The sequence below is a fragment of the Antedon bifida genome, chromosome 4, assembly GCF_963402885.1.
Source record: "Antedon bifida chromosome 4, ecAntBifi1.1, whole genome shotgun sequence".
In the NCBI taxonomy this organism is placed as follows: Eukaryota; Metazoa; Echinodermata; class Crinoidea; order Comatulida; family Antedonidae; genus Antedon; species Antedon bifida.
Genome location: NC_136229.1, coordinates 817,211 through 832,487, shown reverse-complemented (window position 1 = coordinate 832,487; position 15,277 = coordinate 817,211). Strand labels below are relative to the sequence as shown.

At 35.2% G+C, this 15,277-nt stretch overlaps 2 protein-coding genes across 3 annotated transcripts; one reads left to right on the top strand and one right to left on the bottom strand.

Moving 5' to 3' along the window:
* Nucleotides 1–339: 339 nt before the first annotated feature.
* On the bottom strand, nt 340–7,239 carry LOC144839397 (60S ribosomal export protein NMD3-like). The gene is made up of 10 exons (XM_078694727.1): nt 7,141–7,239; nt 6,446–6,580; nt 5,886–6,189; nt 5,209–5,378; nt 4,920–5,016; nt 4,126–4,243; nt 3,439–3,590; nt 1,560–1,861; nt 1,187–1,257; nt 340–879 (listed from the first exon to the last, which is right to left on the bottom strand). Exons 1-10 carry the CDS (start codon nt 7,182–7,184, stop codon nt 713–715), a joined length of 1,560 nt encoding a protein of 519 aa, XP_078550853.1. The 5' UTR covers nt 7,185–7,239; the 3' UTR covers nt 340–712.
* Nucleotides 7,240–7,738: 499 nt separating this feature from the next.
* Nucleotides 7,739–15,039, top strand: LOC144840008 (monoglyceride lipase-like). 2 transcript variants are annotated; one of them, XM_078695623.1, is made up of 8 exons: nt 7,739–7,979; nt 9,035–9,177; nt 11,809–11,915; nt 12,174–12,310; nt 12,512–12,622; nt 12,879–12,968; nt 13,155–13,370; nt 13,852–15,039. In XM_078695623.1, the coding sequence occupies exons 2-8, from the start codon at nt 9,038–9,040 to the stop codon at nt 13,948–13,950; spliced, it is 900 nt and encodes a 299-aa protein (XP_078551749.1). In that variant the 5' UTR covers nt 7,739–7,979; nt 9,035–9,037; the 3' UTR covers nt 13,951–15,039. The 2 variants fall into 2 exon arrangements, with proteins under 2 accessions (XP_078551749.1, XP_078551748.1); XM_078695622.1 differs by having other exon boundaries at nt 7,742–8,061.
* Nucleotides 15,040–15,277: the final 238 nt, after the last annotated feature.

The following is a 15,277-nucleotide window of genomic DNA, read 5'->3' as shown; positions in this document are numbered from 1 at the left end:
CGTTGCGCGTACGCATTGCGTTGCTTCTAAAGTGGGAACCATTCATTTGTTTCATTTTGACAAGAAAAGGGTAAAATACGAGATGAAATCACAGTTGTTTAGAGTTTTAGACATATCGAAATGGTTATACAGTAATAGGTTATATCCTTACTCACATTTGAGTGGTATGTGAAATTGGGGTGTGGGTCAAGATCTAAACATAAACAATGATCCTAGCAAAACAAAGCTGGGTTCTTTCTTGTTTAGGAATATATAAATGGTATCAAGACAATAACGACATTCATTTCAACCAATTTTTATTTATACCAGTTAAAATAAAATTAGTATAAGTACATACTGTACTTAATTAAGTACGTACTGTATCTAATTGTAGTAACAAATTCATGATGATTTTCATTAAAATAACTTTATAAATGTTCTTATCTTATTGTAATGTAAAGAAAATATTATATATCAATAAACTTATTCATTTAATAGTTATGCAAAAAAAAATTAATTAAAACACTACTTGATTAATGCCAGTGTTATTTGTAGGTATTTAAAATATATCTTAACTTCTCAGACTGGCCACGCCTATCATAATTTGGCCTGTGTCGCAGTGACCACGCCCATTGTGATATGGCCAATGATCACCATTATATGTAGCACATGCCACATGTAATAAAGTCACAAATCATATTTCCCATTTCATGCAAACTAAGTTTTCTCCTTTCTACTCCATTGTTGTAGCTTCATCAATACCGCCACCGCTTGCTTCGTCCATCCCTGACGCATCTTCCGCATCGGTCAGATGAAGGTCATCAAGCATTTCTTGCAGACTGACCCGTGGCATCTCACCTTCATCACTAGATTCAACAGCAACATTTACTTTTGAACGATCTATCCAGAGAAAAGACACAAAGATGTATAAAGCTCTACTATCAAACTTTATGTGAAAAAAAAATTTGATGTGCCCATAATATGGACATGATGATGTCATATCACTACCATATTTAAGTACATCAAACTTTTTTTGTCAAACTAATTTGATAGTGTAAACAGAGATTTAAAACAACTGTTTAATTCCTGGATCTCTTTCTTAGAGTGGAAAGGCAAAGCACATTATACACCCCTCTTCCCCACCCCTCCACCACACTTCCCCGCAACCCACTTTTCTTAGTTTGAAATAACCGTGAGTGTGACTAACCTAGATAGATGTTGACATTCTTTCTAAACTCAGCATCCTCCTCAAGATCTTCCAGAAACTGGTTATAATCCCTAAAAACAAAATAGAAATATACCATTAAACACAAACAAAACAAACAATTACAGAAACATTGTGAATTGAAAATAGCCCATTACCCAATTCTCAATCCTAGTTTATCTTTACGAGAGAGATAATTTTTGTTTTATTTATTTTTACTTTGTTGTACAAATGTTTCCTATTGCATACACACATACATATAGGGCATCAAAATGATGATCGAAATGGTACTAGGAAGGTTTTCAACTATATTTGAAATCTACAGCTATTTATTAACTACAATACTGCTTTATTTATCATTCGGTTGTGTGCTTACGTATTTGTGGAATCCGTATCCATATTATTAAGCTCCTTGTTGAGTGTCCTCAATTTCCAAGCTCTGCGACGATTACGTTTTTGACGATTACCGTAATATTTCTTCACCAAGATCACATCAGGTACAAACTCGGAATTGATTGTGCTAAAGTTTGGGTCATTTATGTTAGCATGGGTGAGGTCAAACCCTAGTACGCTATCTCCGACGCTGAGTAGATGACCAAGATGAGTCCGGCAGTGGATCTGGATATCGGTCATCCCGAGGTCTTGACTCTTTTGCACCCAAACATCTGCCAGCTGGTGCTACATTGCAATGTACATCAAAATATTTTTATTTATTGTATTGTAAGTAATTTATTAGTCACTGGTGAATAATTAAACAAAAGAGGTCAAATATTTCAGGCGATGCATTTACACATACCAACTTGCTAGACAACAGAAATGCATTACATTTATAAAGCTTAAACAACATCATCATAATAAATGTAATGGAAAAGATACCACAGTTGGTTTAGCACTTCATTTTACTTATAATTAGGCCCTTGGCACTCCCATCACAAACCCACCTAAACCTGTTGTGCACCCTCCCCCAAACTCGCTGTGCACCCTAGCCCAACCCGCTGTGCAATCTTTCACCCCCCACCCCACCCTCCTTCAAACTCGCTGTGCGCCAAACTACACTGTTTCAAAATGCTGAATCTGCCAATGAGTGTATACTGTACTAATGTATATATAATTCTGGTTTTCTTGATATTACTAGGTATGTTTTTAACCTGTGCTGCCAAACTGACACAAGAAGCTAAATTACTTAAGATAAATGAATGTAACATTAGCCTATAGACATGACAAAACTGTGTTTAGTTTACAAGATCAAAGTGCACAGTATATTACAAACACACTGATCAATTTCAACAATAAAACTTTACATAGTACAAGGCAGCTAAGTCCTGCTGTTAAGCACACACTCACTAGCTGGTAACTAAGTGCTAGATGCCTACAGGGCACTAACTTTACATTAGTAACCTAACACACAGTTGATAGTCATACTCTGTGAGGGCATTAGGAGGTTAATCAATGACCCATGCTACATCCCTTTATAAAGTTCACAGAATTGCTGAATGTAATACGAAGGCCTGTTCAGACCTACAGAGTTATGGTTTAGTATCGCAACGTAAAAATCCATCTGAATCTACGAAAATATTATCAAAAGCTGCTTCTTACGAGGACATTGGCCTATCATATATTACAAAATCTCAAGGTGTAAGAAAATGACATGATACAGTTTTTTTTAGCTGGGTTATCAAACACAAAACATATTATGATTCAATTTCATTTATCTGATCTATTTCAATCTAAATAAATGAGTGATCTATTTCAATCTTAATTAAATAATCAACATAAAAGTTATGGATGTCACATGACATTAGTGACTGGAGTCTGCAGGCACTAATTTTATACTAGAGTACTTTCTGATTGGTCAATTCAATACCCTGGATGGGAGTTCATGAATATTCAACATATGGTCATAAATATTCAGGTCAGAACCTTTCTTTACATTTGTATGATAAATTATTTTTAAAAGCAACAATCCATAATGCTTTATTTTTAGTAGATCACTGTATTTAAAGTGCCTGTCTACAAACACATTCAACCCCTATCCCTCAAACCTCTTTCCTAAATAATGCAAAAGAGAGGACATTTTATTAACTTAAATCACAATGTTATGCCTAAGCTTCCCCACCCCCCGGTCTAATAAATGATATAGACCAGTTACTGGGAATTGGTCAAAACTCTCACTAGTCCAGCGGGCATAAGGATAAGTTAAGAAACTGGTATATTAAAAGGAAATACATTCCAATAAGTAGTATAAAGTAATTTACCTTTGCTGACACAGACCCTCTACCTGCTATGTGTCTCCTGTCTCTTTCTTCAATCCTTTCGGTTTGTAAGACAATGAATTCCGTGAGCTGTTTGTACGTGCAAAGACTGCTGAATGGATTTTTCCAATACATGTTGCTTGGCACATCCGCAGCTAAATAATAAAAACCTCAAATATTATTCAAGTAGTCAAAGCTCAACAGAAGCTGAAACTATCGTTCATTTGAATACTCAGAATTTAACTAAAATGTGAAAAAAATTCCTGGAAAACCGAACCGAAAGATGTGGAATATATATTTCAACATTATGACTGACCTCTATTTAAAGGGACACCATTATTAGGAAGACACCTTGTTGCTTTGAACCCAAGTGGCAATAGGTTTTTAACTTTTTTTGGCATTCCTCGTAATTAATGCCTGTTTTTTTGTACAATTGTTTCTGTATTATTTCTATGTTGTTGATTTTAACCTTGATTACCAAATAAAGAAATAAAAAAAAATCAAATTGTATGTGTCCCCTTAAAAAAGGTTCTACTGTAGGGTATATAGCTGTGTTTACACTATCAAACTTTGTGTGAAAAAATGTGTGATATTCCCAAATATGGTAGAGATATGATGTCATCGTGTCAAATTTTGATAGTGTAGGCAGAGCTTAAGAGTGAGTAGAATGTACAGTAACCTGTCACTCACTTTGAAGCGTTGCTGGGTTGATGAGTGAGATGCTGTTGGACACTTTCGTACAAATACATAGTTGCCCTAGGTTACCAATGCTGCCTGCAAACTTCTTAGATAAACACACAATGTCTTCCTACAAAAAAAAACCATAAAATTTCAGCAATTTTGAAAATTTTAGCCTAATAATAATATATAAAGCAGAAAAAGAAAGGATAAAGTTGATTTAATATTTTTCATTTTCTTTCGCACTTTTCAACATGTCCTTCCAACATACTCAATTTAAGGAAATCAGTATCACAACCAAGTGTCATGTATAATGTATTACGGGAAACAACGTCAAATACAATTATGAAGGAAGGAAATTTAATTCAATGTAAAAGACCAAAGTCAAAAAGTCATACATAATTAAATTAATTTTTAAAAAGTACCAAATTTAAGGGTGATGATGTACAACAGGTAATACATAGACATGATAATGTTTGACCTTTTGAGGTCAAGATGGACTATTTGGGGAGGAAATGTCTGGGAGTATGAATAAGGAGACATTTGTCTGATTTGGTAAAATATTCTATAAGGGTTTTAAATGTTATCAATGCGACATAATGAAAGTATCAGCTATACATGTTTTTGAATTAAATACAAGTGTACTTTGATGTTTGACAACAAACATAACATGTATGAAGACATTAATAGTGACAAGGTACTATTGTAAAGCACTTTGGATTGTGACACCTCACACCTATTGCCAATGGACACATGTCACAAATATTATAGAGGGCGCTATTAACAAGTAAGAGAATGTTACGTACCTTACAAACTGGAGAGATCTCGACAGAAAATGTGTACTTGTAATTGTAGGTATTATTGTGGATGTCATGAGAGATCAACCTTTGTGAAGTTTTAAATCTGTAAAGAGAGATTCAGATATATTTGTTCCTTGTGAAAACTCATATCACAAATCAAGCCCAGTCTACACTAGCATACTTTACTAAACCTTTATTTGCAAATTTGCCTCACTGTTTAGACAACTTTAAAACTACATTCTGTTATTGGAGCCTGACATTTTGATCACTACAAAGACTGAGATTTGCGTCTTACCTGCATGGAATAACCGATGCTAAGAACTCTACCAGCTTGCGGCCATCATCTTTAGAGGCAAAGTAGAAGTCTAGGCCGCCATCATGCTGTTTAATGTTCAAAGCTTTGCTGTGGCTACGATGCTTCAACATTAACTGTTCTACGTAGAAGAAAGTCTTTTTGTGTGTTGCCTAAAGAGAGATATATATCATCTTAAACATAATCTCAATTTGTATTAACATAATATTTATAAATTTGAAAGAATTGAAAAAATGCGATTGTTCTCCCAAAGCCTGGTTTACCAGCAAGACTTAATTTTTTTTAATTGCTTACAAAATGATGAAAGAAAGTATAACATCAAATATAAATAGGCTTAACCAATAACACAATACTCAAGAGCAGTCAGAGACTACTGTATATTTTGTTTATACAAAATATAATATATTTGATGTTTCTGCATTTAGATACATCTTATATAACTTAAGTTTTGTCTACACGATCAAACTAGTTTGACGAAAAAAGTGTGATGTGCCTAAATATAGTGATATGACATCATCATGTCCATATATGGGCACATCACATTTTTTTGTCACATAAAGTTTGATAGTGTAAACAGAAACAGCTTTAGGATTCTTCATTTTACTGAAATTTTCTGAAATTTATCTCAAAGTTTGCAGAACACTGAAAACAAACCAAACCTTTTGTCTAATTTGAACAACCGCTTTCCAGAAATCCTTAGCTTCAACTCGATGACAATCATCACACATCTGATAATTAACGGTGAACTCTACGACAAACACCTGTTGTAAAACAGCGCCACCTAGCACTTCTTTCTGTATCGTCAGCTTGACTTTGATTCTTTTTGAGTGAGGTTCGGTCCAGACAAATGACGCATCGATCAGAGTCACCTTCTGGAGGCCTTTGAGCTTCTTGAGTAAAAGCGCAAGTAATTCGCGGGATTCCAAAGAACAGCTTACCCAGTGAGCGGGCGGCTGTAAATACCTAATGAAAAAAAACAAAACAAACTTGATACCAATTGACAGAATGGAATAAAACATGAAAAGAATTAATTCTATTTGAAATATTTGTTAAAAAAACATTTAAAAAAAAATAATGGTAGTGTATTTTATTGTTTATTTAGGAGTATTCTAATTATCTTTGGAATTAATACAATTGTGCTTACAAAATCATATAAAAACAAATCTACAACTCCAATTTGAAGGTAACTTTCGGACAGGAGAATGGATGGTTGACTCACCTTTCGCATGATTTACAGAAGTAGATAGTTGCTTGTTTTGGGATTCCTTCGGTGATGTCAACCTGCGTCCGCATGCAAGCGACACACATGTTGGCTGGATTTGGGGGGATTGGTGTCTCACAAAGACAGCATAAACTAGAAATTATGAAAAAAAATTAATATGTAATTTAAATTTGTAAACAGGCCTACTAACCTATTAAAAACTATGAGAGGAGGCAGCCTATACGAGTAATACTATTTTCCCCCTTATTTCACAAGAAAGGTAAGCATCACTTAGGAGGGTAAGGAATATATACAGTACAGTACAGCAGCACACCAGACTGAACCTGAGCCTCAGTCAGGCTGAGGTTACTGCTGACTGATTTACTATAGAATAAATAAACAAATTTGTAAACATAAATAGAAGTTCGTTTGTAGATCTAAACTTAGCCAGATTCAATAATTAGATATGATCTCATTTTCCATGCACTCAATCGGTCCTACACACTACACATGCCTAGGCCCTAGCTAGGCTTAGTCTACTTTGGTACGTCGGGAAGGGAAACTGCAGTGACAGACCTGTGAGACAGCTGCAGCTCCTGCTGTTAAAACATATAGCCTAGCTACTCAACTAGGGAATGGTAGAAGTTAATAGTTTTAAAATATAATAAATTAGCAATAAATGAATATTTCAAACAAGAAATGGACACACTTACATTGTACCCTCAGTCCGGGTTACATCACCCTGTAGATATTCCATTATAATTATGTTTTTTTAATTTTTAAAATACAGTACTGTACTCGAAAAACGACACATGGACCATGTGAAATAACTTGGTATTGCCTAACCAGAGGGCGCTATATAGATTTTTTAGGTCATCACATAGAGGACACATTTTGGTTTTCTCCTTTTAATACTAAAAAAATACTGATTTTTTTTTTAGTTCAAAATAATATTTTTAAAATATTCAATAATAATTTTTGCATAAATTAAAGATTATCTCATATTTTCAATATTAGATGGCTATACAGAGAATAACGATTCGATTTAAACTACAGATAAATGTATATAACAATGCTACTCAAAGTATGTTGTACCGAATATTTAATATAAATGGGACTAATTTTCCCCAACGCATTTTATTTTGCTGTAGGGCCTATTTATATAGTAATTCATGGTATATTCCCTGAGAACCATATTCATATGAAATGCCAACGTAAGCGAACCTCGTTTATAACACATTGCAAAATTTAAAAAACGTATGCTTTTATTACAAAGTTCTCGATTTTATCGTCGGATAAAGACCAAACGACCTCATAAAATTAGATTCATTAGCAAAGATGATTCACAGAAATGAGCTGAAGGTATAGCGACGATAAAGCGAAATGCTCATTAGTTAAATATACAGTAAAATATAGCCTTACATTGTCGTCGTCGCGTTAATTCATGGGAGAATTTAACGCGCGCGTAATTTAGCAGCAGACGATATTTTAGTTTCACACTACACATCTGGAGCTCTCAAATATTGCTGCTTCATTAATTTGATCATTGGAGGTAATTTTATTTTTTATTTCCGATAGATGGGCGGAACTTTCCATATTTTGATATTTACTGAGGGAAAACGGTTGAATTCAAGGTAGGACCTCGAGATTTTATATTTTAGTGAATTTATTCGACTAGTCAGGGATAGTCTACTTTATTTTTTAAAGTTCAACGCACTGCCTGTCATTTTATATTATCAAATATTGTTGTTGCCAATTGGTGAGTAGGCCTAGGGCATTTTATTATCTAACGATATTACCAGCATATGGTACAATACGTTATTCGCTCTAACAACAGTAAATGAGCAACGATTATTCGGATTCGTTCACGGATCGGACGGGGTGTAGGCCTACAGTTGGTGTGCGTACATAAGTTGTTAATTTCCGACTTAGTTAATTGACTTGTGTAGATCCCATATCCATCTTGTATGTACCCACACCCTACCGTTCCTCACAATCGCAGTTTCTCCCAACCCATTCAATTAGCAGATTCTGAGATCATGGTTAGCAAGGCAATCTAAAAACAGGACACTGAGCTCGCCTTGCCAAGATAGGAACTCGTTGATCTTATGTCTGGCTGCGACAAAAAGTACTGTACTATATTCTCTGCGGCGCGCAGTGTCTGGGGTGTGGACCTGATCGTGTCGCACAGCCACAGATAAACCTTTTGATATCCTGAGCTCAGCATCCTGTTGTTAGATTACCTTGGTTAAAGTTAAAACGAACCAAAACTGTCGAGTTGAAAGTGGGACTAGTTTTCTCTTCTATGTGTGAGGATTAAGCGTGGTTTCACTTAGAGACGCAACGAAAGGACGTACGCGCAACGCAGACGAGTTGACCAATGACAAGCAACTGTTCGAATAATCCATCGCATGTGATTGGGCAAATCATTTACGTTGCGTTACGTCCTTGTGTTGCGTCTCTACTGAGAACCAAGCAATGTGTTATTAAAACTCGTGTATGCCATTATTTATTTATTTATTTTTGTAATTGCTTTACCATTGAAAGAAACTAATAAATGTTGAATTGGTTGATTGACAAACCTGTTGTGTTTATTGTAAAAAGCAGGTGATGGAGGAGAATAACGACAAGAACAAGACGTGTAGTGTGCTGAGTTCGACTTACAATGGACGTCCTTACTTCATCAATGCAGACGGACAACATGTTGTCACCAAATGTTGGGAAGTCCAGGGTGGAGATAAAGTGATTCGGTAAGTAAGATGGGGGAGAAGAAGAAGCGAATGAGTGAAATGGGGAAAGAAGACACGGAACGGTGTGTGTTTAATAACGTGATGCTGCACGATTATGGGGAGAATAAACACACATGATGCCAAGATGACGATGTCAACCAATGTTGTTGATGATGATGATAATGATAGTGACGTCATATGTTGTTTATGGTTATCAAAATCGGCATTTATTTTCCGGTATTTAAAGTCATTCTCTCATTGTCTTTCCAACTCTTCTTTGCTCTCTGTATCCGTTTAAGTAATAGTGTACTTGCAGAAAATTCCACATTGTCGAATAATATAAGAACAATTAGAAGCTAATGGAGTGTTTACATGAGATAGAGAAAACCCTAAACAGTCAGTTACTGAATATATTACAATCCCTGCACGTATACTGTACATTCATTGACGTACATTATAACATCATTATATAATGTATATAACATTATCACATCGACACCTTCACACATGATCGTTGACAACAAGCAAAATACTGCATGCAATGGTGGCAAAAAGTAATTGGAATCTTCCTTGTTGTTTAATGCTCAAACGGAGATGAACTTTTCCTCGCACTCGTCAAAAATGTAGTACCGTGAATCAAATTATTTAAAATATATAAAACATGATATGGTTGAAATCATGCTGGTAACAAATAATGGGAACATTTAGACTCTGATGACGTCACAACAAGGATTGAACGAGGATTAGATATTTTTGTCGTTTGCTTTATTGGAAAGTAACTTCTCAAAAGCACACTTCGCTATAAATTAATATTTTTTGCACATGGCCCTAATGCTTGGTTCCCACTTGAGACGTAAGACAAGGACGTAACGCAATGTCTGTGAGTTGACCAATCACAAGCAATGTATTATTCTAACGGTCGCTTGTCATTGGTCAACACGTTTACGTGAGAACCAAGCTTTAGCAACGTACGCGATAACCAGAGATGGTGTTTGTACGTTACAGATACAGAATGAGCTTTTCTTTGCACTTGCCAATAGTAGGCCTCAGTATATATATATATATATACATTTTTATGAAGAATACAAAAACATGATCATGTTTGAAAAATCAACAGTATAATAATCATGGTGGTAAAAAATAAATAGGGAACAAATAGGAATTCTGTGAAAAATGTTGGACACTGGGTCTGATATTAATCTTATGTTTGTTGTTTTCTATAGATAGATCATCCTCACACTCGCCAACAGTATAACCTACATTATAAATACAAAATATAGAGAATCTGTTAAAAAGGATATACAATAACGTTGTTATTATCATTGATGTTATTAAATCCACTTAGGCGATCCTAGAACCAGCAATTATTAGAAAAGCCTGATAATAAAACATTATTGATGGCGATAAAAGATAATAGTGTCGATTTTGTTGTTAGCGTAAAAATAATACAAAGTAGTGAACAATACAAGGATGGTTAATGCTATATCTAAGATGGCTGCCATCTCAGATTATAAATAACACGATACTATTATTGCAGTTAGAACCTCTATTAAGGGGCCGTAGTGTTAAAACATGTATTTCCCCTTATTCGTGTTTACGGTAAAGTGTCCCCTTATAGGGATTTCCCCTAAATAGTGATGTCACAATGTATGGTTCTGCCGTAGCGATAATTACTGTTAACTAATAATCAATATATAATAACTCACAATTATTATACTACTGTGGTGTATTATCTTAAATACAATTAATATATTCTGGTCACTCTGGAAATACCCTATTATTTATAATAAGGCAAGGGTTCGAAGCCTATCTGAGGTTAAGGTTTAAGGAAACTGTGTAGGCCTAACTGTGTAAAAGGGATTTTTTACAGGGGTTCGTCTTTCTACAAAAGAGGAAAAATCGTCATGAGCTAGGCTACTTTAAACAGCACTTCGGAGGTGGGGAAGTGAGGGGGCGCGGCTCGTTCGAAGCTTGTGTACATGTTTTGGATGATACGTGGAGCTTTCGACACACATAGAATGTTATATTAATATGTGCTTTATTTCGACAGCATGGAATGAACAAATGGGTCAAGATAAGTATACGGCTAATAACACGTTAATCTCCCATGGCACCTACTATAGTCCGCCGATGAGTCATTATAACTATTATAATGCCTAATAAAATGGCTGTACAAGGAATAGAGATCAATGTAAATATGTATTGAATGGTTTTCCAATTTATCATCAGACAGTTCACAATTGCTTGAAAAATATTTCAAATCGAAGTTAGCCATCACAGTTTCCTTAACTCGAAAAATGTAAAATTTCACTTGACGTGAAATATAAGGACTTGCGCGAAACCTATGTGATTTGACCAATCAGGTGACGACAAGTTGTGATTGGTCTTACGTTGCGCGTACGTCCTCATTGCGTTGCGCGTACGTCCTCCTTGTGCGTTGCTTCCTTATTGTATAACCAATTATATTTTTAGACTGATGAGTTTTATTATAAGATCCATTGCCTCGCGTGTAAATTGCTTTCCACCCCGAGTACCATTCCTATGTTTTTAAATAGTGAATGCACTAGTGAATGTTTTTAAAATAATATTGTCTTTTATGACAATCACTGCCGTGTATACGACTGAACAATTAGTATTTCGTTTTTGTTTCAGGGCGATCCTACTAATCTGCCATGACGTTGCTGAACATTGTCTGCGATATGACGCCCTTGCAGAAGAAATTGTTCACAGGCGAATTCAAGTATACTCACATGACCACGGTAAGGTTTGATTGGTCTACTCCTATTGCAAAATGTGATGGAATCTTTTCGGATAATTCAGAGGGAAGTGGAATGATTTAACACTAACAGTAACAGCCAAAACTTGCCATGCCCTCCAATAATAAGTAAATTACATCATTAATATGCAGAATGATTTAGTTTAATAAATTGGCCAAAATGTGCACATTATTACGACGAAGAATAAGGCGAACATTTATTAATATTAATTTAATTTCTTGATTTGTTATTGCTTTTTAGTTGGACATGGAGGTAGTGAGGGTCTGGCAGTAGACATTCTTGATTTTAAAACGTACGTGAGAGACACACTTCAACACATCGATATTATCAGACAAATTCACCCTTACGCTAAGATATTCATATTGGGACATGGCATGGTAAGTATCTGTATCGTCAATAAAGGTTGGTTATCATACGCGCACAGGACGCACAACGCACGCACTCACTGGAGTACGCGCACTTTGACCAATCATACGACGCGGATGCCCAACTACTTATGGGAAATGTTACTTGTTACTAATGAATTTGTTCACTCAAAATGTGAACTTTTTAAATAAGACTTTTTGTATTTCACACAGGGCGGTACAATAGCTATCAAGGCGGTGCTGTCAAGACCAAAAGAATTCGCTGGATGTGTGCTAATTGGTCCTGCCATCACACCTACTCCAGACCAAGCGTCCGCTATATCGGTTTGTTATATAACATTTTAGAATTTTACGTCAAAACGTTAATGATTCATTTTTTACGTTACTTTCAATATTTTTACTGATAATATAGCAATGTGTATTTATCATAACGTTATAATGGGCAATTTGTCACATCACCACCAACATGTATAACATTTTTATCTAATCATCTAACTTTGATGATAAATTAATTTGCGTCTGATAAATGAGATGAATATCCATGATTAATTAATGTTATTTTTTTATTGATTTTGTCTAGCAATTTATCGACAAGACGGCGGCGTCGTTTGCACCTCTATTTGGTGTTACCAAGATAGATCCAGATTCATTAAGTTCGCATCCTAAAGAGGTAAGTTAATTTAAGTAATTGGTCAACAACTCGCTTGCGTTGCGTCTACGTCCTTGCGTTGCGTCCACGTCCTTGCGTTGCGTCCTAGTTGGAACCAAGCTAAGTAAATACGGTACTGCACTCCATTAAGCAACAAATGACGCGACGGACACATAGACATACTGACATGTTTCTTGTTTGATTTAGATAGTAGATTACATCCAAGACCCTCTGGTGTATCACGGCAGACTACGTGCGAGACACTGCGTCATCTTCATGGAGGCCATGGAAGAACTCGAGCGGAAGATCTACAGCATTGACTGGCCGTTCTTTGTTTTACACGGCGAACGTGACAAACGATGCTCGCTTGAAGGCTCAAAACTTCTGTTTGAAAAGGCGAGTAGTATGGACAAGAAATTTAAGGTATATATATTTTTTACGCCTGGTGCTCTAATATTTTACGTCTTAAAGTTTCCCACTAGGACGCACTGCAAGGACGTAAACGCAACGCAAGTGAGTTCAATGACAAGCGACCGTTCGAATAATCCATGGCTTGTAATTGGTCAAATCACTGCGCTTACGTTTCTTGTGTTGCGTCCTAGTGGGAACCAAGCTTTACGTCGTTTTATTTACGTCATTCTCCTAAAGGCGTACTTGTGGAACGCGCAATAATCGATGTTGTAAAGGCATTTTTACGTTACTTTTAAGTTATTAGCTTGTTTCCCAATTAGTAAGACACGGCGCAATGACGTCGGCGCAACCAAAGTGAGTTGACCAATCACAAACGACATTTCGGGTGATTGTGTCGTGATTGGTCAAATTACTTGCGACGCCCGTAGTCCAAGAGGGAACTTAACCAAGTTGTTTTGATTATAGTGGCATGCACTGTTTTTTGTGATTTCAGATTTACCCTGATCAACGTCACTCATTGCATCACGAGGCTCCTGAGAAAGCTGGCGCCGTAAAGGGTGACATCGTAGCCTGGTTGGTAAAGAGGATTTAGATCTCTGTCACGCTGTTGCAGTCATTTTTCGCGAGTTCATTTTGTTTACCCTCAAAATTCGAGTTAGTTTAGAGGTCCACGTAGGCTAGTACTAATTTATTGTAGATATTTGTATATATTATTTATTTGTTTTTTCTTTAACTTTTGCAGACAACACCGTAGAGGTATAATGAATTATTGTGAAACTGAGTTGTGTTGTATACACACCAGTAAAACTCTGTCTACACTATCAAACTAGTTTGACAAAAAAAGTGTGATGTGCCCAAATAGGGTAGTGATATGCCCAAATATGGTAGTAATATGACATCATCATGTCCATATATGGGTACATCACATTTTTTGTCACATAAAGTTTGATAGTGTAGACAGAGCTTAATGGTTAGTTAACTTTTGCATAAGAGGTTTTGTATAATGAATTATTGTGAAAATTGCGTTATTAAATATGGTGATATACACCAGTAAGATATATGAGGCGACACATGCACAAATTTAATTTTATTTACAATGATAAAAAGAATAATATAATTAAATTATTAAAATTTTTTTTAAACTTATTATTAAACTATATTTTTAACAAACTAACGATTATTAATAATATTAACTATTTTAACCAAATTTGATAGCCTGTTATTGGCTGTACCAAGGTCACTTTTTCTCTATGCAGTTATTATAGGCCGAATTGTTATTGCCGTATTGTATAGATAGAGTTGAATTAAGAATTATAATTATCATTTTTAATAATATTACGGACTTATTGGAAATGTGTGCATCAAATATCGTATATTATAATATGCATTATTTCTTTATATATAGAGTAGAGAAATTTGAAATAATATCGTTTTATAAAGTTTTCCTTACTAAAGTCCCTTAAGGACTTATGTGCAACCCAAGTAATTTTGAAAAAAATATTCGAATGCAGTGATTGGTCAATTACTTGTTGTGCGTAGGCCCACGACGCCATTGCGTTGTGTCCTCCTAATATAAAGTGGGAACCAAGCTTATATATACAATTTAATTTATTAGGAGTAGACCTACAGTTATTGTAGCATTTAGTTGATTTTAGATTTAATAAAATACAATTTTGTACTATTTATGGTGTTTGGTATTCTCTGTGGTATTTGTGGTAATCAATAGGTACCAATAAATCGATTGTGTAATCGATGGACAACACACATAGCACATTGATGAAGTCTTTATTTACGCATTTATTTTAATTACCTTTCTTTGTAGTGAATCTTAATTGTTCTACCTGAAAAATAATGTAATTAAATGTTCATTTGGATTAATGAAAGCAATTGGTACCAGACAAACTTTTCTTTTAATTTTT

Coding starts and splice junctions, on each gene's coding strand:
- LOC144840008 (XM_078695623.1), top strand. CDS start 9,038: ATGGAGGAGAATAACGACAAGAACAAGACGTGTAGTGTGCTGAGTTCG. Junction 12,623..12,878: donor ACCAAGCGTCCGCTATATCG/GTTTGTTATATA, acceptor GATTTTGTCTAG/CAATTTATCGACAAGACGGC. Junction 13,371..13,851: donor GTATGGACAAGAAATTTAAG/GTATATATATTT, acceptor TTGTGATTTCAG/ATTTACCCTGATCAACGTCA.
- LOC144839397 (XM_078694727.1), bottom strand. CDS start 7,184: ATGGAATATCTACAGGGTGATGTAACCCGGACTGAGGGTACAAT. Junction 6,581..7,140: donor ACCCGGACTGAGGGTACAAT/GTAAGTGTGTCC, acceptor CATAATTTCTAG/TTTATGCTGTCTTTGTGAGA. Junction 5,017..5,208: donor GCATCGGTTATTCCATGCAG/GTAAGACGCAAA, acceptor CTCTCTTTACAG/ATTTAAAACTTCACAAAGGT.